General features: G+C 44.8%; 2 protein-coding genes across 8 annotated transcripts in view; one reads left to right on the top strand and one right to left on the bottom strand.

Annotated features, from left to right (window-relative positions):
* Positions 1-27176, top strand: part of LOC142590470 (uncharacterized) — a 330321-nt gene that overhangs the window by 180495 nt on the left and 122650 nt on the right. The window lies entirely within an intron of this gene.
* LOC142590476 (uncharacterized) overlaps positions 6309-27176 on the bottom strand; it is a 43458-nt gene continuing 22590 nt past the window's right edge. For all 4 annotated transcript variants that reach the window (XM_075702625.1, XM_075702627.1, XM_075702628.1 and 1 more), the window contains one exon: positions 6309-7835. In XM_075702625.1, coding sequence (XP_075558740.1) covers positions 6847-7835 — 989 coding nt within the window. In that variant the 3' untranslated portion in view covers positions 6309-6846. The remainder of the gene's footprint in view (positions 7836-27176) is intronic.

Genomic DNA, 27176 nt, shown 5'->3' with positions numbered 1-27176 from the left:
ACCTTTTCTAGTGCTTTCAATCGTTGTAAAGGAGACACTCGAAGCGGGAAAATCCCGCCAATAAATGAGGACCGCAGCGTACGAGGTAACTTAAACTTTCCTTTTCAGCTCGCTTCGGCGCTCCCGAAGCAGCCGACGCGGCCGCTATGTCCACGCGATCCCTAATAGCACATCACGCCGACGGTGGCGCCAGCTTTTCCAGTGGTGGAGCTCGAGGCCAATACACGCGGTTTTTTTCTGCGCCAAATAACACAGTGTGCTGCACTGATAACTTGTGATAAGCGCATGTGCACATCTTCCGTCAGACTGTAAGGCTTGGCAACCAAAACAAATGCGGCATCGTGGCAAATACGGCTCACGTCACAAGTAAAAAAAAAATTTATAAAGTTTTAATTGCCAATTTTAGCGGCAACATTGCATTTGCAAAATTGAAGGCCGACATTCATATCTTACCCAACAACAGCTTCACAAAAGTCGTCGTAGGTAACATGGCCCGCAGTATTTTGGCTGTGGGCAGCCCTGAACGAATACGAAAATTAAATTGTGTTTCAGTGACGCTGATCTCCCCACCATATTAGAAATACGGAAAACGCCACCTGCCTCGCTGCTGCGCGGGCGCCAATGTTATGACAGTTACGACTTCTCTTTATTGTGATCAATAAAGCCTTGCTTTTATTTGCTGCTATACGGACGAACGTGATTATCCTAGCTGCGGTACCACCAAAAGATTGGGAACAGAATATAGCACGCTTCGCGTCGTTTCTTGGCGTCACCATAAAAAAAAGGAGAACCTCGATGAAGCCCGTGCCAGCGAAACCTGTTGGTCTGCACTCGCAATGGAGAGGGTTGAGGGATCAACCTCATTGGTCCACTATTTCATATTTCTTTCGCTACTGCCATACTGGGCGCCGCCCGCAGTGCCAAAGTACTGTAGGTTGTAGCACCCAAAACGATTTCGTTTAAGAAGTTTTTGTTGAGTAAATAATATGACTTTGAATCCTCAATTCTGGAATTGAAGTGCTTCCTCTATAAGTACTAATTAGGGGATTATTAAGGATATGGTTATTACTTACATGCCATATTTTTCACGCTACCGAGTTCCTAGTAATCACAGACACATAACTTCATAGAATATCCGGAAATATCCTTACAAAATTCACGTTTTTTTTAATTCTGTGCAGCTGACACAGACACTGTACTTATGACATGAAGTCACACAACAACAGTTTTCTGAAACTTTCGAGGGTAAGAAGGAAAGCGTGAAACATAACGGCAGGTTTCGCAGCGGCTTCTCGGAGCGAGCGGGAGAGGGGAAGTAAAAGCGAGCTGAACATCGCGGCGCCCGCGACTATATACAGCCTGTCGAGTCATACGCTGCCAAACTCTTCGGCCGCACCCAGTCTGAAGACGATCCAGAGAATCCCATTCGCGACTTTTCACGGCCGCACTTATGCAACGTCGCTCTTAACGAACGCTTCGCCATAAACGAGAGCGCCGGGCGCGCTCGTTGAACGCCCTCTTGCTGCTGTCTTTGTTCGTCTTCGCTGCGCGTTCTGAACGGAAGAGGGACCCAAGCGCCTCAACGCCTTACTGTATGTTTAGCGACTCCTGCTCCCAGCATGAACGCACGGCACACCCCACATGAAACATTCCGCTAAGGCGAATAGTTTAGCGACCATTTTGTGAATTAAATTTTTTTAGCCCGCACATTCGTGCAATTATTTCATGGGGTGTTTATGATAGAGCTGCAGCCGACAATTCTGCGGCGCAACGCATCGGGTACATGAGCTCGGGCTACTGGATACCGGAGCATTCTTTGCCATTTACGCCCAGTCAAGCCGGCGGAAAAAGGGGTGTCTTCAGGCGTATGACACCCCCCCCCCCCTCCCGCTGGCCCCTTGCACCCGGGTCCCATGGCCCCCCGGCCCCCCCTGTTGCTAGGCCACTGGTTAGAGCGCAGTTACATGCAATTTTTCATATTTCGTGAGGGTTCTTTCCCAGGCGGAAAAAATTTAACAGAGCCTGAAACATATAAGATTTTGGTAGTTCTTGTACAATGACTCTATGAAGTGCGTGGCGGTACCACGGCAGTGCCCAATGCCCAAATATTTGGGGAGGCACAAAAAATTGGGTGTCTGAAAAATCGGCCGGAGAATATATCATTATGCTACGAAAGAGAACATATCCGAATTTTACTTAGCGCTATTAAATATTTTGTAAACCATTTTCCAATTCTTATGCTGCAACCGCATGCACCTGAATTACCAAGTAACGGTTGGGCCTTGGCCAGGTGTCGGAAGATACATTTGGCACATTCTTCTTGTGCTTGCCAAGTGTACTGTGAAACAAAATATACGTTTCTTGTTTGTAGTTTTCAAAAATGGAGACAGCATCCTCATTTTTGGCATTACTGTGGCAAACATGTCAGCTTTGAAAACTTTGTGCAAGCACATATAAACACTGCACAGAGTGCAAAAATAACATGTCACGGCTCGACTTTATAATTGTATTTGAAAAGAATGTGATAAAATGGGCAGAACCGTAAAGCAGGAATGATGTACTAGAAATGAAACTCGTTAAAACGGACGTTTGGGCGAGTTGGCAAGCCATATTTGAAACAGAACAGTCCGTGTCGTTTCTCCCTGCTTGTCCCCGTCAAAACCGCGCTGTTCTGTTTCAAATATGGCTTACCAACTCGCCCAGACGTCCCTTTTAAGGAGTGTTACACTGCATTCTGTGAATATAGACAAAACAGTGCAACTGTTGATTTTCACTGGGAGCTTTGTTGTGCCATGGCTACACTTTTGAGAGTGAACTTGAAGACACTGTGGTGGAATTTGTTTCGTGAGCACCATGCATGACATCTCTGATGACAGGAGATTCAATTCATTGCAAAGACAATTGATTTTCTCACCACTGTCTCATTTCACAAGAGGAAAAGGCTTGACTTTCGCATCTGCGAAGGTGCATATGCTTGTAGCACATTGTAACAAGAGTGCAGCACAAGAACAACTATCCACTCTAAAGAGTATTTCACAACTTATCTCTAAGGGGTGTTTAGTGTAAACAGGAGTCTTTTGTAGGCATAGCAAATAAACAAATACTTCACGATTTAGCCGTTACATCAAGGAACATCACATGGTCATAGTCACTGAAATAGTTGCTGCGATCTGATTACCAAAAATGTCTCTGGAACCTTCAACACACCTGGTCTAAACTATATTGTAATATATAACTAGAGAACTTGTTAATTAATAATACTATAAAGGAGCAGCTATAGAGGCGAAGTCACGTATAAATTGGCGAAAATAGCAAGCGATGCCAAGGAAACTGCGTAGTTCTCTTGTCTTTTCTGGTCGAGGAAATTTAATTCCACAATATGTGCCTACATAACTGGTACCCTACTTGACTGTGGTATGGTGACGTCAGTATCATGTGTCAGGTCATATCAATGTTTTCAATTGTTTCATTACATTGTTAAAACACAATGAAATAGTTTGTCACATTATGCTGAAACATGCTATGAGTTACCTCGGCAGCTCAACATATCCGAACATACGGTAACGCTTGCGCAAAAGAATGTCATGCAGCATGCTGCACATCAGGGTTGCCAGATTGCTCCGACCACAGGTAGCCAAACTGGCCTCCGCAGTAGCCCAAATGTAGACAAAAGCGGAACTTTTGGGTAGCCCAACAGTAGCCAAAAAGCTTTTGTGAAGTCATTTCTTAAGCATATTGAATTACTTTCCGCAGCCCAGTGTTCTCCCTCCATTCTGGCGCCGAGGTCACCCGCGGCGCACCGTCAATAGGAGCTAAAATCATCTCATGCATAAAGCTTAAAAAGCCGAAAGCGTCATATTAGTTTTTCCACACGACCACGCAAGACCTCTGCGCGCATTGTCACGGAGGCCATGCGGCACGGAAAATAGATGCTGCACAAGCGCAAGTGCAGCAATGCAGACATGCAGGCAAATTTATGATAAGGCAAATGCAGTCTTCATTGCCAGTGCACTGTTTTACTTTTCACGGAGCACCAAAAAAAAATCACGAAAAGAACACAAGAATAGCACTGTGCAATAAACATGCTAAGCAATGGCATGCACTCAGGCGTTCAGTATCATTACTTACAGCTCAAGATAACTTCGCTTAACACCACACAATGGACTTCTTCGCCCAGTTTAACATCCTTGCAGCAGCCTCCATTCCTGGCCAGGTCAAACTTCACATGCAGGAGCGCTACCACTGTCTCGTTCGACATTCTATTTCAAAGGTCGGTTTTAATGAGCGAGGCCTGGCTGAACACTCGTTCGACGGCGGCATTTGATAAGGGTAGCGATAGCAAAGACAGGAGGGTGGTTTGGAGTTGTTTAGGGAATGGATGGCTGTGGTGGCTGTGGCGCAACGGAAGAGGATATCTTCTACGTTGGCGTTGGAGCAGGCGCGATTTGTGCAGGAAGGATCCGAGCGAATTGCCACGTAGGCTCCATGCGGCAGGCAGAAAATTCGGCAAATTTCAGGCCCGGTGTTCTCCCTCCTTTCAGGCGCCGAGGTCACCTGTGGCGCACCGTCAATAGGAGCTAAGAGCATCTCATGCTTAAAATGTAGAATGCCGAAAGATCACATGTGGAGACAGCAACAGTCTATGTTCCCTGGCGCACGCGGGTAGCGTTAGTTCACGGATGGAGACGTGTTTCTTGAGGCCAGCTTTCTTCATTAAAATTATCAAAAGGCCACAGCCCTTGACTCTTTGACGTGCATACGTGATCTCTAACATATCATTTGCAAATTTTGATCTTGGAGCAGACGCATTCAATTTATTTAACCTGCTATCATCTGCATTTTGATTCCAGCGTGCTTTACATTTGTGCTTAACTATTTTTACTTCTTTTTTCCACAGGAAAAAGATGCAGCCCAAGAATAGTCATATAGCCAAAAAGAAAATTCTGACGCAAACTCGGATAAAAAGTAGCCCAATTTGGCTATTAATAGCCCAATCTGGCAACCCTGCTGCATATATATGCATATTCCCAGTTCAGACTTTACGTAATAGATAGAAACCTACATGGCTGAACTGTGTGGATAGATAAATGTTATTGGGTTCACAAGTTACAAAGAAACTTTGAAAGAACCTGCACTGAAATGGTCATGTGTTGGCACAGGTGCCTCTTCTATGGCTGTAATATGCCAAAGCCTGAAGGTGTGCATGTCACCGAAATGTCTGAGTGGATGTGGAGGTAATCTATAGGAGTGGAACTTGCCAGAAAGAAAGATATTGTCATGCATGTTTACCTATCATATGTCGTTACATTGTTTCTGAATATAAATCTAAACTAGTGGCGCACAATATTAGTTCTTCAGATCAAATGGAATGCGGATCTCGGAGATCTCGGAGACAAGTCGAACGTAGAATACGTCTCAAATAGTTTTCAAGATATGAAGAGCTATTATCAAATTATCTATAAAACAATGGCACATCCGGCTGTTGATAACATTGGCAAGTTCCTGTCATTCCCCTGCACTTTTATGAAGCACTGTTTACTAAAAGCACAATTAGAGCATAAGGAACGAATGAGGAATTTGCTCGCACATAGCAAATGCAAATAATCCCTGTATAGCTAGGAAAGTGTAGCTCCCTTAGCAATGTATACATCCTCTATTAATCACATTATCATATTTTAAGCCTATGCTATGGCCACGGGTATAAACGCGGTTGCACAGATAATGCTTAAAGTGTTCGAAGGCTACTAGAAAATACATGTGTTTATGAAGTATCCATTCGAAGCAACAAATATTCACACTAACTTAATCAAAATAAAAACACTTCTTGGATTTATTATCTTGAGAACATTTCCTCTGAACAATTTTGTTTCTGAGGAAATTCCTCACGAGAGAGTGGAGAAACTGCAATTCGTAAAGAATTTTTACAAATGTCAAAAAACACGATTGGCCCAATTTCTTGCCTTCTGCATACAAACATATGATACAGTACAGTGTCTTTGTATGCTTGATTCGAATGTAAATATTATGTAAATATTTCTACAGATTTATGTCACACCAGTGCTTACACAAATGCTGATACATTTCCTGAAATAAAATGTAGGAATGAATTAGGCATGAGGCACCTGACATTTGACTCAACACGTAAATTCCTTGTGTATATTAGTTATAATAAGTGCCTTTTATGCTAATAATTGACTTCCAACTGCCGTCACTCAACTTCTCTTGCAGGCCCTGATAGACTAAAATGCTAACATCTCTATATTGCATGCTGTCTTTCAAGTATTAAAATAGCAAGAACAGACAATGAATACTCATTAAACAAAGGGTTTTATTTGGTGCTCTGATAAAACAAACAGTGGAAAGCTAACTTATTGAACAATCAATTGCTCTTAAGAACCCAGTTGAAAAAAAAGAAATGCCAAACAGGCGTGAATACAGTAAGATAAAAAGAATCTCCAGTTTGAACCGGATAAACCGGAACCTAGAGGCAACAAACACACGAATTGGCCTAGAAGAACAAGTTCACATATACCAAAAGAGAATACTGGGATAAAAAACGGCACGCAAAGAGCTTAGAAAGCAGATCATTCAGATATCTGTAATGTAGGCTATAACGTAGCCTAAAACGGCTTTGCGTGCATCAGTTTTCATTATTTCTTCTGCTCTATTCTTTCTGACATGCTGACAAACGATTTAGAGCAAATATGATAATCTGTAAAAAGTGTTCCAGGATTCCTTTAAAAGCACATCAAGACATTTGCGCTACCTGGTGCAGAAGAACGCTATGTAACACACTACATGTTAGTAGATTTGTAATTTGGAGTCTAGTTCAACATGGTTGTTGGCCTACCCTACAATATCATAATGATGTGCTCTCTTATGTCTGCTCAAGTGATCAGACCGTATAAAAGACTTGGAGCAGATGGTGCAGCTGTATGGCCGGTCGCCTGTGTGAACGCGCTGGTGTACCTTCATGGCACTCTTCAACGAGAAGCTCCGAGAGCATGAAGGGCACTGAAATGGCTTCTCGCCTGTATGGGTGTGCAGGTGTCTCGTAAGGTTGCTCTCTTGTGAGAAACTCCGAGAGCATGAAGTGCACTGATATGGCTTCTCGCCTGTGTGACTGTGCAGGTGCATTTCTAGGCGGCTCTTGCGTGAAAATCTCCGAGAGCATGAAGGGCACTGAAATGGCTTCTCGCCTGTGTGGGTGTGCAGGTGTTTCATAAGGCTGGCCTTTTCTGAGAAGCTCCGAGAGCATGAAGAGCACTGAAATGGCTTCTTTGTGTGGATGCGCAGGTGTCTCATAAGGTTGTTCTCTTGCGAGAAGCTCTGAGAGCATGAAGGACACTGATATGGCTTTTCACCTGTGTGGGTGCGCAGGTGTCTCGTAAGGGTGCACTTTCCTGAGAAGCTCTGAGAGCATGAAGGGCACTGATATGGCTTCTCCCCTGTGTGAGCGCGCAGGTGTTTCATAAGCTTGTCTTTTTCTGAGAAGCTCCGAGAGCATGAAGAGCAGTGATATGGCTTCTCGCCTGTGTGGGTGAGCAGGTGTTCCATAAGATGGCCCTTTCGTGAGAAGCTCCGAGAGCATGAAGGGCACTCAAATGGCTTCTCGCCGGTGTGGGTGCGCAGGTGAACTTTTAAGTTGGATCTGTTTGACAAGCTCCTATGGCATGAAGGGCACTGAAATGGCTTCTTGCCAGTATGGACGCTGGCATGCGCTTCTAGATGAAACGCTTCGTCAGCCTCATTGTCGCCTAGGTGACGTCGGTGGAGGCATCCTTGGTTTGAGTTGTCACATCTTGCAGTTGACGGAGAAATAGAAGGCCTCGATGCTGCACAAATAAAACAGAGGTAAGTAAAGGTTATTATGAAATGCCAAAAAAGAACAGAGATGCTAAATTTAATGACGTTTTCTTTTTTTTATTTCTGAAATGAGTGTGATTTCAAGTACGATAAAACAAAGGACTCCTAATGGCCTTTCTTTATTTAGCCAATATTTCTGCATCAGAATGCCTCATGACCCTGTTTGTGAAGACCAACAAAAGTTATTTTTTGGAAAGCCAAAAAATTACAAAGTGAATGAATGTGGGGTGTTTAAGACTTTCGCAGGCTTCTGCGACCCTTGGAGAAAAGTTTAAAAATTCTTTGACCTAGCTTCGTCTGTCATCCTCAATGAGCAAGTATGCCCGACTGAACAAAAGTCGAAGGTCGAGCAAAGGGATGGTACCTTCTCATGCGATTTCACAGGTGATTTCAAGAGGAGCTAGAGACTTTTCAATAGCAGGCAGAATTGTGGCAGCCTGACTTTCGACTTTAGATGCAGTACTGCATGGGAAACCATGGGAAAAGGCGGCACAGAATCAGTTTCGAATATTTCCTTCTTAGTGTTTTCCCAGATGCTGCAGCAATGTCAGATTTTGCTTCTCTGCATTCAACTCAACAATTTCTACCTTCACGGTGAACAGCAGATTCTGCCACTTCACCTAGACATCATGCAACAACGAAGAAAACACGCGTGAAAACAACATAATAATATGACCACAATAGCTGTGGAAGGGAGCGTAGCAGTGCAGGCCTGGATAACTTTTTGTAGGGAAGTGCCGACCCGCGGCTTGCTTGTGTGGAATTAAAGTGAGCTACTTTGACCGTATCTATCTCACTGTGGCGGTAGAGCTGCGCAGATGGGCTAAACCATTTTTTTTTGGTGGTGTTGGAAGACCGCCGGCCACCGCACATGAAAGCGAACTTCTGGGGCATTCTTATGCTTCTTGAAATTCAGTACATCAGTAGTGGCCATATTTGTTCTATGTAACCATATCTTTTGCAATAATTTCTAGTTTTAACAGTGTTTTAAGAAATTGTTCGATATAAGGAATAATTCGATGTAAACACGTTTGACATTTAGACAGGTTTGACTTTAAACATCACAGAGAGGTCAGATTCTTCATCCTTGCAAATATTTCGCCCCTTTGTAAAGAACACGTAGAAACACATTGGTCCCAGAGGACTCCTAAACCTTCACTGAGGACAGAACCAAGAAGTATAAATGAATGCATTGGGGCGAGGAAAAGCATTAAAATATACAGACCACAACATTGTCATTTTTATTTTCGACCACAGGGTTACATGCATTACTAAAGATGCTGTTTTTCTATGTGTATAGCTTGTGAGAATACATGTTCCTTTCTGCAGCAATTAATGATAGAAGAAAACCCTTTAAGAAAGGCCCCGCATTGTAGTTGTAAACCTTCACCGGGCTGTTACAAACTTGTTTTCTGCATCTGGGTTATACAGTACATAGCATAGATCTATGTTTCTTCGCTGGAACACAAACGAATGTCCAAAACTTAGTGTGTAACTAAAATCTTACTGCATCATGGCTAATCAATCGCTTGCCTGGTTTAAGCTGTTTCTTGCATCCGTCATCGCAACTGCTTTCTCCTTTCCCCTGCAGCCAAGAGGATGACTGCTGTCTCTATGGCTGAGTGCATGTCCCAGCTGTCAATTGAGGGGGCCTCAAGCTGTTCTCCTCTGCCGTTCATCACTGACAGCGTGCGCCTCCTTTCCTCTGTGTGGTTCAGCATCCACATGGCCGACATCCTCGTTGTCTTCGTACATATTGTTAACGTCTTGATTCTAGCCGTTTTTCTTCCCGGGGGACACTCTGTATCCACGTTGCACGCTAGTGCCGTGACTTTGATGTTGTTTCATATCTGCAACGATATTCCTTCCTTGCCTGTCTTGTCTCTGTTCTTCTACTCTGTATCCCAGGCTTCTCAAGGTGTCGTTTTCTGGCTTGGTCAGCTTGAGTCTCTCGAGTTGGCTAATTCTATAGGGTTTCACGAAGTCTTCCCACGTGTTGTGGACTGTGTTGGTACTGGCACGTGCCATTTTGAAGTAGCTTAAAATGCATTTTATAACATAAACCTGACAATCACAGCAGGTTGTGAAAGCAATTGCAAACTATAATAATCAATTTTTACATTGGGCAAGCTACGAGAAAGCAGTAAGTGGTCACTCATTCATAAACTCAATCAAAACACTAAAAATAACCCACCCCTTCATCGCAGTGCTTACGATAGACAGTGACGAAGCGCTGGTGCATAAGTTGAGCCGAAAAACCACTTCAGGGGCTTAGAAAAGCATGGCAGCACTTAAGCATGCTACGACCAGACTTCGGAGAAGTTTTGAGGACATTAAGCGCGATCTTGCGGCTATGAATGTATTAAGATGGACCACTCTACGAAAAACAATTATGCTAATAATGCAGCCAGCCTGAAATAGGCAAACCTTCTCTACCTCTCTAAATACAATTGGGTATTTTATTGTTTCTTTTTTATTTTTGCGTTCCCACAAGGCTTTCTTCTTCACATTATACAAGTCCTTTAAGTATCGGTAATTTTGAGAAAACAAATGCTGTCTATACAAATAGTTGCTTGCATAGGTAGATTATCTACTCTGGCAAACAACCTTCAAACAAACAGAATGGCAAACAAAAATGCGATCTTTTTTTATTTAATGACTTACGGTATGTATATGTTTACATTAAAAATTTGAGTGATGCTATTGAAGAAAACTAATTTTCTTTTATTCTTCAATAACAATTGTGTTCCGAGAGAAATATCAAATTTGACACCCAGTAGTATAATTTCACATTCATAGGCGGGGGTCTAAACAAAATGCTACACCGATCCCCACAAACATCCCCACAATTGATATAGCTTATTATGGGGAAATGTCAGCTGATGGAGGGCAGTAGTGCAATTACCCTAAGCTCTGCCAGAGTTCTAGTAAGGCGTCCTACAGGATAACCTACATCACATGCAGGGTTTGTCTGTGTCGGGACTTTTACCTTTCAGTGTTAAATTAGCATACTGAATCACCAACCAGAATTATGAATTTCTTGCAAGAACATCAGAATAATTGCACGGGAAGTCTGAAACTGGCAGCTTTAATGGCAAAAATAATTTAACTGTTTTTATAGCACCAGCGGGATGAAAAATTTACTTAATTTTGCCCAGCGCTGTGCTTGAGTGATATACTGCATACTTGAAATACCATGATAATGAACACCAAGGAGGTGGTTCGCTTTTGCTTGTCTTGCAGCTCGGTGCAAATCGCACAGTCGCAAAATGTAGATACACCAGAACCTCGTTCATACGTTTTCGAAAAAACCACGAGAAAAAACATACTAACTTGGAAAATTACGATCCTAAGCAACTAAAAAATTTTAAGACAACTTTTGTTGACAACTATGTAATGCAAAGCGTCGCGCTGAACATTGCGGCACGAGACGCTGACGCATTTTGTTCTTTTCCTAGCGCGTCGTGTTTTCAGAGGGCGACAGGAAACCGAAACAAAATCTAGCTGGTGGGCGACGCCTGATGCCACCGAAGTGAAAAGTGGTGGTCACATCACACCGCCTGCAGCAGGAAACGATGCCACATTTGCAGTATCGCCTACTAAACGAGTACAGTTTGCTACCAATGGCACTACGCACACGCAATTAAGACACATAGGTGAAGATGCTTATCGCAATAGGTTCGGTGGTGACAGCTAAGAGTGTAGGGTGCAACAAACTAAGCAGAGATTTGAAGGGTACCAGAAAAACAAACTGTGTGCGCCATCGTTATGTTGCGAGACAGGCAGCTCTATACTGTTCTCGATCTCACGCGCCTCGCACCTTTTCTTGCTCACATGGAATCTTGCGGCCAGAAAACATATGGACCCTTTTGAGAGCGATCCCATGGGCGCTGCCAAGTTTGATCAAATGGTGAAACGTCCACTACTTGGCTCAGCTGCATCCGTTGCCTATGCATTTACAAAAGGTATGTATGGCGCCAGTTCAGCTTAGCAAACCTCTATTTCGGGAGATACCTTAGACTGTGACTGGATGGACGACACAAAGCTTTGGCGACAACTTCAGAGAACATGCAAAAGAACTTTGGAAGTTGATTAAGCCATGTCCAAATGGGGCGAGCAAAATATATTGTGCTTATTTCAACAGCAAGGCTGAATATGTATTCCAAGTTAGCCAAACTTTCTGCTGAAGAATTGAATCAGGATTAGCATATTTTGCTTTTCGTTCTTTACTTGGCAAATATTTTTGAAACAGGGGCTTGTAAATTTCCTTGGTGGGGCTACTATCTGATTATTTCTGCCTAATTAGTCGCAGGGGTGCTAAGTGCTGACAAATTTATTGTTGCTGCGTGCCAGGCTTGAAACGTAGCCATTTCGCAGATTGTAATACCTTGTAGCAAAGATCACTAGTAACTCGCTTACTCTTGTGGACCGTCGTAAGACATTCAGCTTCGGTGGGGCGGAAGGCATTCAAAATAGACAACAATCCAAGGATAAAACAGTGGTACAATCCAGGCTCAATAGGGGAGGCTACACTCGGTCCACCGCAAAGTTATAACACAGCTGCTGGTATTTGCCATGCTCCTTTCGATGGAGCACAGAAACAGTGCTTAAGGATAAACTTCAGTTTTGAAAAACTCAAGGAACACTTGCGGTGCAGGATGGGTGCAGATTTCTCATATTTTGCTAAAATGTAGCAGGATTCGGTGCAATTGGTGGGGTATTAGCATTACAGTGTGGATACCCAAACTATGTAACTTTTCTGCTGTTCTTTCTTTAAACCACTGTTTCGCCATCTCCAATGCTCAAATGATGCTGTATCAAAAGGATTACGCTGAAAACACACTGCAAGTGTTTAAAAAAGAGTGATGTCACTGTGGACATCAAAAAAGGAGTCCATAATCGTGCAGAAACATGACAGTTCACGGATCCATCCTTTGTCTTTCCCATCGCTGAACGCCACATCTCGAAAGCTCAAAGTTCCGCCTTTTCGTTCATGCACTCCTCGCACAAGACCAAATGCAAGAAAAAGAAATCAGAGGCCGGTCTGACAAATTTTTCATTGCAATCATCATCATCATCATCAGCCTGCCTGGTTACGCCCACTGCAGGGCAAAGGCCTCTCCCATACTTCTCCAACAACCCCGGCATTTACTAATTGTGGCCATGTCGTCCCTGCAAACTTCTTAATCTCATCCGCCCACCTAACTTTCTGCCGCCCCCTGCTACGCTTCCCTTCCCTTGGAATCCAGTCCGTAACCCTTAATGACCATCGGTTATCTTCCCTCCCCATTACATGTCCTGCCCATGCCCCCCCCCATTTATTTTTCTTGATTTCAACTAAGATGTCATTAACTCGCGTTTGTTCACTCACCCAATCTGTTCTTTTCTTATCCCTTAACGTTACACCCATCATTCTTCTTTCCATAGCTCGTTGCGTCGTCCTCAATTTAAGTAGAACCCTTTTCGTAGGCCTCCAGGTTTCTGCCCCGTAGGTGACTACTGGTAAGGCACAGCTATTATACACTTTTCTCTTGAGGGATAATGGCAACCTGCTGTTCATGGTCTGAGAATGCCTGCAAAACGTACCCCAGCCCATTCTTACTCTTCTGATTATTTCCGTCTCATGATCCGGATCCGCCGTCACTGCCTGCCCTAAGCAGATGTATTCCCTTACCACTTCCAGTGCCTCGCTACCTATTGTAAGTTGCTGTTCTCTTCCGAGACTGTTAAACATTTCTTCTGTTTTCTGCAGATAAATTTTTAGACCCACTCTTCTGCTTTGCCTCTCCAGGTCAGTGAGCATGACTTGCTATTGGTACCCTGAGTTACTAAGCAAGGCAATATCATCAGCGAATCGCAAGTTACTAAGATATTCTCCATTAACTTTTATCACCAATTCTCCCCAATCCAGGTCTCTGAGTACGTCGTGTAAACACGCTGAGAACAGTATTGGAGAGATCGTATCTCCCTGCCTGACGCCTTTCTTTATTGGGATTTTGTTGCTTTCTTTATGGAGGACTACGGTGGCTGTGCAGCCGCTATAGATATCTTTCAGTATTTTTACATACGGCTCGTCTACACCCTGATTCCGTAATGCCTCCATGACTGCGGAGGTTTCGACTGAATCAAACGCTTTCTCGTAATCAATGAAAGCTATATATAAGGGTTGGTTATATTCCGCACATTTCTCTATCACCTGATTGATAGTGCGAATATGGTCTATTGTTGAGTAGCCTTTACGGAATCCTGCCTGGTCCTTTGGTTGACAGAAGTCTAAGGTGTTCCTGGTTCTATTTGGGATTACCTTAGTAAATAGTTTGTAGGCACCTGACAGTAAGCTGATCGGTCTGTAATTTTTCAAGTATTTGGCTTCCCCTTTCTTATGGATTAGGATTATGTTAGCGTTCTTCCAAGATTCCGGTACGCTCGAGGTCATGAGGCTTTGCGTATACAGGGTGGCCGGTTTCTCTAGAACAATTTGCCCACCATCCTTCAACAAATCTGCTGTTAGCTGATCCTCCCCAGTTGTCTTCCCCCTTTGCATATCTCCCAAGGCTTTCTTCTTCCGGCGTTACCTGTGGGATTTCAAATTCCTCTACGATATTCTCTCTCCAATTATCGTCGTGGGTGCCACTGGTACTGTATAAAACTCTATAGAACTCCTCAACCACTTGAACTATCTCATCCATATTAGTAATGATATTGCCGGCTTTGGTCTCTTAACGCATACATCTGATTCTTGCCAATTACTAGTTTCTTAACTGCTTTTAGGCTTCCTCCGTACCTGAGAGCATGTCCAAATCTATCCGTATCATATTTTCTTATGTCAGCTTTCTTATGCTTGTTGATTAACTTCGAAAGTTCTGCCTGTTCTATTCTAGCTGTAGGGTTAGAGGCTTTCATACATTGGCGTTTCTTAATCAGATCTTTACTCTCCTGCTATAGCTTACTGGTATCCTGTCTAACGGAGTTACCGCCGACTTCTATTGCACACTCCTGAATGATGCCCACAAGATTATCGTTCATTGCTTCAACACTAAGGTCCTCTTCCTGAGTTAAAGCCGTATACCTGTTCTGTAGTTTGATCTGGAATTCCTATATTTTCCCTCTTACCGCTAACTCATTGATCGGCTTCTTATGTACCAGTTTCTTCCGTTCCCTCTTCAGGTCTAGGCTAGTTCGAATTCTTACCATCCTATGGTCACTGCAGCGCACCTTCCTGAGCACGTCCACATCTTGTATGATGCCTGGGTTATATAGCGCAGACTATGAAGTCTACTTCATTTCTAGTCTCGCCGTTCGGGCTCCTCCACGTTCACTTTCGGCTATCCCGCTTGCGGAAGAAGGTATTCATTATCCGCATATTATTCTGTTCGGCAAACTCTAGTAATAACTCTCCCCTGCTATTCCTGGTGCCTATGACATACTAACCCCACTGCTTTGTCTCCAGCCTGCTTCTTGTCGCCCATCAGTATAATGTATTTCGTTTACACTCTACCCAACGCCGATTCCACGTATTCATAGAAGCTTTCGACTTCCTGGTAATCATGACTGGATGTAGCGCCGTAGACCTGTACAACCTTCATTTTGTACCTCTTATTAAGTTTCACAACAAGACCTGCCACCTTCTCGTTAATGCTATAGAATCCCTGTAGGTTACAAGCTATATTCTTATTAATCAGAAATACGACTCCTAGTTCTCGTGTCTCCGCTAAGCCCCGGTAGGACAGGACGTGCCCGCTTTTTAGCACTGTATATGCTTCTTTTGGCCTTCTAACTTCACTGAGCCCTATTATATACCATTTGCTGCCCTCTCATTCCTCCAATAGCACTGCTAGACTCGCCTCACTAGATAACGTTCTAGCGTTAAACGTTGCCAGGTTTATATTCCAATGGCGGCCTGTCCGCAACCCTGCTAATGGCTCATCATGCCACCAAGCTGAGAGAGTCTTCATGATTGGCTGTTGCTATGGCAACAGTGCAACAACGCTCCAGTTGGAATTGATAGGGCTGCTTCTAAGTTGGCCCACCATTTCTTTTTTGATCACACCATGATTACAAGCAGCATTTGTTGGACACTTGTTTTAAGAAGTTCGAAACCGGACTCGCTTGCAGAAAGCAAAGCACGATAATTATATGATAGTACGCCCAGAAAGAGAAAGCGTTCGTCGCAACTATCACGAGGGCCATTGATCAGATCGTGCCGGACCACCAGATTCTTTGAAGCATAATGCAATGCCATATCACGTTGGCAGTTTTTAGCTCTAGCAAAGCAAACTGCACCATGTCATGGCGCCATGGAATACATAATAATGCAGACATTGCACATGAGCCGTTTTACTTAGCAAACCACAAAGGACCGCAGAGGGCGCACCAGCACTTATTCTTCCAAGTCTTTGCAGATTCACCGGTTCTTGCAGTCTAATTCTGTTTAGTGACTAGGTGCACCCATTAACGTCACCATTAGTGGACACAGTGCATTTGCAGCGCCAAGAAACACAAACAATGCAGCACAGTGTCTGCTACGTGCAATTCGTGTTCAACACGATGTGGGTCTCGCGCACATGTTCCCTCGTGGTCACATGGAGAGGTTTGCCGTGCAAATTGTTTGCACACTTTGAAAATGAATGCTGCTTAATACGAGCAAGGAATTTAACCAGCTTTATCAAAATGAATCTAATGGAGGTGCCTTACAATTTACTGAGCCGATTTCAATACGTTTGTTTCTTTATGTTCAGCAAAAGCTGGGCTTCATTCTAAAGCCTTTGCTTTCATCATAGGTGCAATACATAAAATTCCCAACACTTACAAAACTTTAATAAGATTTTCTCAGGATTGTTTTTTTTTTCTGTGAGGTACCTGAGCTTTACAGAAATTTTAAGGATGTCTCCATGAAGATATTTAAACAGACTTTGTATCATTATTTTCAGTAAGAACTCAACTATAGGCTAGGGCTTTCCGTTTTTGATAAGCTTCATGCATTATTAACTAGGTGACATGTAACCTAATTAGAGTAAGGTAACTTCTTATCGGTATTGTCGAAATTATTTTGATCAATACAATAACTATAGCAATGTTCTATCAGCTTTAGGCTATGTGGCAACAGTTTAGAATGACAACATATTTCAGATAAGTAATTTTTCAAAAAAAAAAAAGACTTCCATCACAACCCGTCAGAAATGATCTAATTGCAATCTGGCATTCTGTCATATCTACTTATCTAAATGAGGTACATGAAATCTGTTCGCACACTTTAAATCTCCATTCATTGGTGTGCCTGCTTACTAAATTTCATCCAACATAAGTTGATAAATAAAATGCGAAGCTTTCCTAGGACCCTCGTCGCTATTTAACAGCAATTGAATAACCAGAAGTCTAATGGCTGGAAAACGGAGAAGGTGCCTGCAGTCCATCAATAGGCTGATGTGCACTGTCCTGAGAACCACCACTCTACCTTGACTAGCATTCCACGAAAACTTTTAAAACACCCGATATATTCTGACCCCATCAATTTTCTGGAAAGTAACTCATTCTTTCATTCATGTCAGCAAGGTCCTGAAAAATTATTTTATGTGATCCCCAACTTCTTTGTTTCACTAATGATTGGTCCACCACCTTAAATCAAGGATTTGATGACTTATTTTTTAGATTTTGCCAATGCGCTTATATGACTCAGTATGACTCGGTATGACTGAGTAGTCATATTCTATGTGCCCCTAAACTTAAGCAGCATAATATTCAAGCAAATGTCCCAACTTCGTGAAGGACTTTATTTGCAATCAAAGTCGGTATGTAGCAGCCAACAACTGTTCATCTAATTAGTCACCAGTTGCACCCAAAGTGCCACAAGGATCCATCTTGCGGCTCTTGCCATTCTTGATTTATATTAATGATCTTCGTAACCGTGCAATCATTAATTATTCTGTACGCAGATGACTGTTAATCAACCACAATATTACTAAGCCTGGTGATTCATATATGAGGCAAGGGGATCACTACAATGTGTCACTCCGGTGTAGCAAGTGAATAATTAAACTTATCACTGACAAGTGTAAACAGATGCGCATATCGCATACCATAAACAATGGCAATCAATATACTGAATGACACTTTGTTATCATCAGTTAACACCCACAAATACCTTGATCTTCCCATAACTAATGATCTGTCGGGGAATATGCAACTAAATTATTTCACTACAAATGCTAATCGCACAATAACTAGCTTGGGCATAATTTTCCCTCTTCATCTGCAAGCACTGACTCTCTACGAAAACCTACTTTGCTAAAAACTAGAAAACACATCTGCCATTTGGGATAAAATTAAACATCACTAAACCTTGCACTTAAGAGATTCAAATGCGAGCAGTTTGCTCTATCTAGCTACTCCCCATATTCCAGCGTAACATGCATGAAAAAAGAAAGTGAATCTGCCATATAGCGCAAATGTGCTCCCCTTCGCCTATTCCACAAGGTTTACAACTCGAACCATGTACTGAAGAAATAACAGGTAACACAATCTTTCAATGTTTCATTAAGATTTGACCAGAAATATAAAATTGGCATACCAGTCACCAAACAAACAGGCGCCATCTTTCTTTCTTGCCCCGCACAATTACTGATTGGAACGACCTTCCTACATCCACCATTCAACATCTAAAAGCATCTTAATTCAAGACGTCAATCTGTGACAGTATTGCTTAAGATATATTTTTTCTATAATTGTCCGTGCATTCTTTTTAAAGCTTTGTTACCACTTCTGTATTGCCTACAGGCCTTGAAAGTACGAATAAATAAAATAAAAATTAAAGCTATATATAGGGTGCACCTGTATGTAAGACCCACCTACTTAAACTCAATTGACTTCTGAAAACGTGATTAGGCGTGCTTGTACACTTATCGTGAAAGGTCATACTTACACATTTTGGGGTACAAAATTTCATTCACCAAAATTAGCACGAGCTGCAAATTCTGACAGTAAAATCTTGTGCAGAAAATCAACATTTATTGCACTTCCCTCAAAGCCACTGGAGGCCTCATTTTCGGACGCACTGTCAATAAATGTAGCTACTTCAGCCAGCAGCATTGTTAGGTTACAGTCATCAGGCTCCAAATAACTTTAAGACAAATTTTTAAGCACTTTGAAGCCTATAAGTGGCACTGCCTCGGCAGTGGCGAATGCTCAGGATGTACATATATCATGATGACATCATGCCTGCTTGGAAACACACAAGTAAAATGGTGAATGGAAGCTGAAAGTACTGAGACTATTGCCGAACTGCTGAGACTCCCCACACGGGCAACTGATGATAATTATGATAATGAGGTACCGCTTGCTTAGTTGGAACAAAGGCGCCGACGCAGAGAGCGTATGTGTGCACAATTTAGGGTGAGTTTGTTGCAAGACTCAACCTTCGTAGCTCTTCGACGCATGTTCTATCTACGAATATAGTGCTATGCAGTTGCGGTTCTTAAATAGAAGTTCACAAAAGCATTTGCAGGGCAAGTTGAATTCAAAAGTACAGTGTGCAGTGCATCACACCTTTCAGAGCGTTATGCAAGGTAGTGCTTGCCCCCTTGCTAATTAATTAAAGAGGAAGCCATATCATCACTGCTATTACATATACAGCACGTCGCACATACCAGTAAACCTTTCTCTCGGTAGTGTGAATAAAGCCTATGTTGACAATCTGGTAGCACTAGCATCCGGCGTGACACAGGCTAGTTACGAGGGTACAAAAGTTTGAGGGTAGAAAGTCCGACTCTATGAAAATCAGAGGAAAGACAAGCTGCAATGCATAGCCTCCTCAAGTTTTGGGTGGGCACCTTGGCTGACATTATTCTGGCGGGACCAAGCAGATTTCTAGGCAGCTTCTAAAACCTCTACCTCGTTGTTTACGTAGTCTAATATTGTCTGCTTCAAGATTTCTAATTCAACAACATAATCATGGCCTTATTTTCCATCGTCAGCCTGCTATATTTTCCTCGCTTTGAAGCATTTGTCGAGCTGGAGGTGGACAACGAAGGCGCCATTGTTAGCAGCTGGCGATGAAACCACTGAAGACTATCAGTTGCTGAAGTGGCTAAGCCTCGTGTCACGGTATGAAGCTGAAGTGAACCACAATAGCACAAGAGGCGATACAAAGGGTACCACCAACCACATGCGACTTCCGAGTGCCGGCAGCAATGACAGCACAAAGGCTCGCAAGGAAGTGCAGCAAGCGATGCCTGCTATCGAGGCTGTGTCAGAAATGTAAGCTCTGAAATGACATGCGAAATGCGTGCCACGCTGGTTTGTAGCTGCAGGAAAACAAAATGACAGAAATGTTCTTTGCATTTTCGCTAGCTCTTGACTTGTGATCATGAGAAAAAGTTTAAAAAATCAAACGAAGAGAGCTTGGAACATGCGAAATTTTGATAGTTATACAATGACTCTATGAAGTGTATGGCGGTATCATGGCAGAGTCCAAATATTCTGTGAGGCCCAGAAATTCAGGTCTCTGAAAAACCAGTCAACGAACATATTGTCACGGCTCACTTGAGACAAAGGCGGAGAGCAGTATTTAATCTAAACAATTAGAACAAGCATTCAGTTTAGGCTTCTTTAGCACCCTCGCTTGCACACACGAGGTCGTCGTCTTCATCGTCAACGTTGCTGGGCACAGATGGCGTCGCGGCATTTGCCCCCCTCCAGAAGGAGCATCGTCCCGATGCTCGGCGGGTAGCATCCGGTGTCCAGCAAACCAGAGTTTCCACGTCATTCAGAAAAATAAGGTTTCATGCGCACCACGTGCACAATCTCAGGCAGGTCCTGACGGCGCCTCGAGCAGGATGGGCTGTCTGGAACGACTTCATAGTTGACGTCGCTAAGGCGTCGTAGAACCTTGTACGGTCCGAAGTATCAGCGCAGAAGTTTCTCCGCGAGGCCTCGGCGGCGTACTGGAGCCCAAACCCAGACACTCTGGCCGGACTGGTAAACGACGCATCGATGGTGTTGACTGTAACGTCGGACATCACGGTCTTGCTCGCTAGCTATGCGAACGCGCGCGAGCTGTCTTGCTTCTTCGGCGCGCTCTGTAAAATCTGCGGCGTCAGTGTCGGAACCGCTGCAATCATGAGGAAGCATAGCATCCAGCATTGTAGTCACTTCTCGACCGTGTAGGAGACTGAATGGCGTCATTCTTGTTGTTTCTTGCCGAGCCGTATTATAAGCAAACGTTGCGTAGGGTAATATTTGGTCCCAGTTCTTGTGTTCCACATCGAGATACATGCAGTGCATGTCTGCGAGAGTCTTGTTGAGGCGCTCCGTAAGTCCATTGTTTTGCAGGTGATAGGCTGTCGTCCTTCTGTGTGCCGTGCCACTGAGGGTGAGTACAGTTCGCAAAGTTCAGCCGTGAACGCGGTTCCCCTGTCGGTTACGATGACCGCTGGAGCACTGTGCCTCAGGACGACGTTTTCGATGAAGAACTGTGCGGCCTCGGCTGCTGTGCTGCTAGGAAGTGCCTTGGTTTCAGCATATCGCGTGAGGTAATCTGTCGCGACTATGATCCACTTATTTCCGGCAGCAGATATTGGGAATGGGCCCAAAAGGTCTATTGGCACGCGCGAGGAAAGCAGAGACGAGGCGTGGGGCTTGGAGTCTCGGTGCCAACTAACTTTATTCTTTGTGCGCCGGCCCTCTCCCGGCGGCCGGCTGGCTACGGTCGACTGCGGTCGGCTCTGTTCCGCGCTGGCAGCACTGCGGCTTATGAACGACATATTTGTGTTCACCACATGTCCATCCGAATTTGTGCAAACGGTGTTTCCGGCACTAGAACGGGATGTAATAGTCCAGCAGGTTTCGTAGGTGGCACTTTTCGTCGCTGACAGTCAGGGCACGTTCGAACGTAGTGCTTCACCTGTGCTGCGAGCCGTGGCCAGTAATACTTTTCTTTGATCCGTGCTAATGTTCTTGTATAGCCTATGTGACCTGAGGTACCTTCATCGTGACAGACCTGTAAAATTTCACTGCGGAGAGTTTTTGGGACGACTAGTAGATATCTCTTCCCTGTTGAAGAGAAGTTCCTCCAAAAAGAACACTGTTGCGCAGGCAGAATGATGACAGGTGTAGCTCGTGGAAATCAGCGTGCGCACGCTGTAGCCCGAGCTCATGCCTCCCGGGCGCCACAAGAGAGGGATACGGCCGCCTCCATGGAGCCCGTACCTTTACAATACAACGCCATACTACAACACCACAGATTGAACAGACGACAATACCCGCCTCCACACAAGACCCTCTCACGTGAAGACGCCGTAACATGGCGACAACTACAAACCAACACATACCCCCATCTAAGCAGACTACACGCAATACACCCTACACTATATTCATACAAATGTCCCCTTTGTAATGATTACGCCTCCCTATATCACACCACATGGACGTGCCCCAACGTGAAGGCGGCCCCGCAAATACCCAACCCCACACCCGAGCAGTGGGAGGCCGTGCTGACTAGTTCGGACCCTCGTAACCAGCAGCAACTGATGCGGCGGGCCCGGGAGACAGCAAGAGCCGCAGGAGCCCTGGACTAAGGGCGCCTCCCGCACAAGCAGAAAGACACCTGCTTGTCCTTTCTTTTTAATAAATGTTTCTCCTCCTCCTCCTCTTGAGAACAATCTGGGCTTGTTTGTGATGCGGCCTTCTAAGAAATCAATTAGTGACGCGAGCTCCTGGTCCTCTTGCTGTTGTTGAGAGATGGTGACCGCATCAACAACTCCTAGAAAGCCTGCGGATTCGTCATCATCTCCGCCTGACGACTCGATCGGCGATCTGGAAAGGCAGTCAGCGTCTAGGTGCTGCCTTCCCGATTTATAGACCACTGTCATGTCGTACTCTTGAAGCCGTAGGCTCCAGCGTGTCAAACGTACAGATGGATCTTTCATGTTGGTCAACCAACAGAGAAAATGGTGGTCACTTATAACTTGAAATGGGCGGCCGTATATGTACGGTCGGAACTTGGTAACTGCCCATACTACAGGCAAGCATTCCTTCTCTGTGGTGGAGTAGTTCGACTTGGCACGGGACAATGTTCTACTCGCTCTGCGCCGTTTTGCCGCTGAACAAGGACCGCGCCAAGACCTACGTTGCTGGCATCGGTGTGGATCCTTGTCGGCGCATCCACGTCAAAGTGGGCAAGAACAGGCGAAGTTTGTAGACGGTGCTGCAACTCGTTAAATTCCGCCTCCTGCTCCTCTATCGACCTCTATCTGCCAGTATCCACTTTTTAAGTCCATCGATGAGAAGTACCGAGCATGCCGTAACCTGTCGAGGGAATCGTCGATGCGTGGTAAGGAGGGATGCACATCCTTTTTTGTAACACAATTGAGCTTGCGATAATCGATACAAAAGCGCAGGCTATCATCCTTCTTCTTAACGAGTACCACTGGCGATGCCCAAGGGCTTTTTGACGGCTGGATGACATCATCTTCTAGCATTTTCTTCACTTGCTGCTGTATTGCTTAACGCTCTGTCTCAGCCACGCGATACGGATGCTGTCGAATAGGTACTGCTGTTCCCTCCGTAATAATGCGGTCTTTCGTCAGTCGTGTTTGACGCACTCGGGACGTTGTAGAGAAGCAGTCCTTAAAATCGTCAAGCAGTTCCCTGAGACTTTGTTTATGTTGCGGCGCTAAACCTGGGTCAACGTCGACGACGGGTGCATGTGGCATCGTATCGGTCGTCGATTCCTCTTTTACAGCAAAGCAGTGTTGAACGTGGTCAATTTCATCAATGTATGCCACAGCGGTGCCTTTACTGATCTGCCGGCGTTCATTGGTGAAATTTGTCATAAGTACCTCTGTGCGACCACCGATTAGCCTGACGATACCGCGAGCGATGGCAACTCCTTGATGGAACAGAAGTGCAGTTAGTTGTTCGGCTACACCGTGCTTGTTAAACTGTTCTCCGCAACTGACGGAGACAAGACTGCATGATAGTGGTGGTATGCAGACGTCGTCGTCGGCGACACTTAATGATATACTTTGGCGCTCTTCGTCGTGGCTTGTCTCTGTACTAGTTGACAAGGTTATCTCGCCGTCCCGTATGTTAACCACGGCACCGCACTCCCGCAAGAAGTCCATTCCAAGAATGAGTGATCTGCAGCACTCTCTTAAAATCATAAAAGTGGCGACAAAAGCTGTATTTGCTATCTGGAGTCGTGCAGTACATTTTCCTGTAGCTGGCCCCCGATATTTCGAATACAAGGGCCCGTCAATTGCATTCTGACTTTCTTAAGCCGGTCTGCCAACTGCTCACTCATCGAAAACTCTGCGTCAGTATCAACTAAAGCTGTCACGTCGTGCCCATCAAGCGTTAAGAGTAGGTCGGCACTCACAAATTCGTCGGCGTTCCGTTTCTCCGGGTTGCTCTGCTCGTTTCTCTGTAATGTTGGGGGACTTTCGCCGGTTCGACGACTTGCAACCTTCCCCAGAGGTCGCCGATTTCAGTTTCCCCGCCGTGGGCTTGGAGAGCGGCCTCTCACCACGTCGGTGAAACTGCGACGGTTCGGCGAAGAATAACGCAACGGAGACGGCGAGCGCGACCAGAGGTTAGCTGGGCTGCCTTGTTATCGAGTGACACTGTCGTCGAAGCATCGATGTCTCTCTGGAAACTGTCGCGGTGTGGCAGGTGACATTTCCTGGATGCCACCCTGGCGATGTTGTACACCGACAAGTTACTTTGTACTTTTTTTTATTACCCCCCTTACTCAATGCCCTGTCAAGGGGCCTGTAAGGTATGTTCAATAAATAAATAAAAACGATAAATGTGACCTGGTTCCCCACATTGAAAACACAATGGTCAGCGATCAGCACTATTATACTGTGAAAAAGAATATATTTGAATTCCACTTTATGCCAGTAAAGATTTTGTAAACTGTTTTGCAAATCTTACACTGGAACCACATGCATCTGAATTATCAAGGAGAGTATGGGCCTTGGTCAGGCGCTGCAAAACAACTTTAGCACTATCTTTCACTGTTTGCCATGTGTATTGTGAAAGAAAATAAAGTTTTCTTATTTGTAGTTGTCAAAATGAATGAAGCATCATTGTTTTTGTCATTACTGCGTTAAATACCCCAGCTTTGAAAACTTTGAGCAAACAGCCGTCAATATTGCTGAGGGTGCAAAAATTACGTGTCAGGGCTAAACATTATGATTGCATTTCAAAAGAATGTGATAAAATGGGTAGAATCGTAAAGCAGGATTATTGCAGTACATTCTGTGAATAGAAAGCAAAACAGTGCAACTGGCGATTTTCACTGGAAGCTTTGTTGTGCAATGGCTACCCTGTTGACAGTGAACTTGAAGACATTGTGGTGGAAATTGTTTTGTGAGCATCGTGCACGAGTTCTCCCAATGACAGGAGATTCAATTCATTGGAAAGGCAATTGAATTGCTCACTACTATTTCATTTCTCTAAGGGAAAAGGCTTGACTTTTCACATCGGCAAACGTGGATCAGCTTGTAGCACATTGTAACAACAGTGCTGCAGAAGAATAACTACCTGCTGGGACAAACTAGCGGTACAACATAGGTCCAGTCGGCTACTGCAGTCTGCAAACACTGTGCAAAAAACCTGAAGCCGCTACAGGTGAGAGAGGATCAGAATGACTGTGCAGCCAGCAGTGACTTCAAGATGCCTACAGCTTGACTGAAATGACTGCTGGCGTGCACCTCAGATGCCCAGTGCATGCTGCTCGTTGCCCGATGACACTGTTAAGAGTTCGGTTTAGCGGAGGCAAGGAATACATGTTTTGACAGCTTGAGAACAAAGAGTCGACTGGCTTTATTCAAGAGAAAAAGTAGGTTTGCCGAGTGGCTGCGTGCTTGGTTCCAAGAAACAGTAGGGGGCAACGACGCCAACAGCAAGGCATATTGGATTTCTGGAGCAGGGGTAATGACACCCATGGTGAGGCACAGCTTAGTCGCGGATGGTCGCTACATGAGCTCCCCCACTAGAAGGCCGCAGGCTTAGGTTTGAATGGCGGAAGGAATGAAGACTTAATGTACAAGATAGGCAGGTTTCATGCGGTCGCACGACATTGTCTCTTTTTTGCTGCGAACGTCAATCTTCAAGGTTTTCTCTGAACGCAAAACCACGCAAAGAGGCCTTCAAATAAAGGAATCAATGGTGGCTTGATAGAGTCGCACCACAAGAAGACATGTGTGGTTGAGTCCATAGTCGGGAAACTTAACATAGCCTGCCTGCGTGCGATACGTTAGGGTGTAGGTCGAAGCTCGTTGAGCCAGGAATGTAGCCTCTGTGAGTGCTGCGCGGTCGCTGGTGGACGCTGCTTGGTGTCAAAAAACTGGCCTGGAATGTGGATTGCCAACCTATAGAACATCTCGGCTGCACTAACTCCGAGGTCATCCTTGACTGCTGTTCGCCGCCACAGTAGTACTAAGGGTAGCCTGTCCACCCAGTGATGTCTGTTGACTGTGGCGTTCAATGAGGCCTTCAGTTGTCGGTGGAGACACTCGACCATGCTGTTGCACTGTGCGAGGTAAGCCATGGTGTTATGAAGGCACGTGGTGAGCAGTCTTGCCAGGGCAGAAAAAAGCAAGGTTAGGAACTGTCAGCCCCGGTCAGTAGTTACGAGCAAAGGGCAGCCATACCATGACACCAATGTAGCAAAAAATGCTTCCACCACTGTTTTAGCGGTGATATTTTGTAGAGGATTTGCCTCAGGCTACCTTGAGTACCGCCTGACAAACCTCAGGAGGTACCTGAAAGTTTCGCAGGGCAGAAGACGGCCCGGGCCGCTTTCACAGCTTGACAGGCTCGGCAGCTTCATGCCGAGCTTCGAACATCTTTGGCGATCCCTGGCCAGACGAAGCGGTCTGGCCAGGGATCACGGTCTGCCGGGATGGCTCAGCCCGTGCAGTGAATCGAATGCCGCCAAAATTGATCGAGTACTAACGGGTGAGGAGCTGCATGCAATATGTCGCATGTGACTAATGTTGTTGTGTAGGAAAACGGCACAGCCGCGAGCAGGAGCGACGAGCCTTTCTCCTGTGAGTGGCACAGCTTGGGCTCGTTTTTTTAACAAAGGTTAACGGCTTGTGGTTGGCCATAATGTAAAAGCCTTCAAGAAAAACACGGAAATGCTCAGCAGTGCGATAGATGGCCTACATCTCCCGCACGAAAGTGCTAAGGCGAGTTTCTGTAGGTTTGAGGTGCTTTGAAAAGAAGCCCAGCAGCGCCCAGGCTATGTCATCATGCTGCTGGAGTACTGCACCCACTGCTGTGGCCGACTCATTTACGATAAGGCG

The sequence above is a fragment of the Dermacentor variabilis genome, chromosome 8 (assembly GCF_050947875.1).
Source record: "Dermacentor variabilis isolate Ectoservices chromosome 8, ASM5094787v1, whole genome shotgun sequence".
NCBI lineage: Eukaryota > Metazoa > Arthropoda > Arachnida > Ixodida > Ixodidae > Dermacentor > Dermacentor variabilis.
The sequence above is the reverse complement of the archived record's forward strand: the minus strand, read 5'-3'. Positions and strand labels throughout refer to the sequence as shown.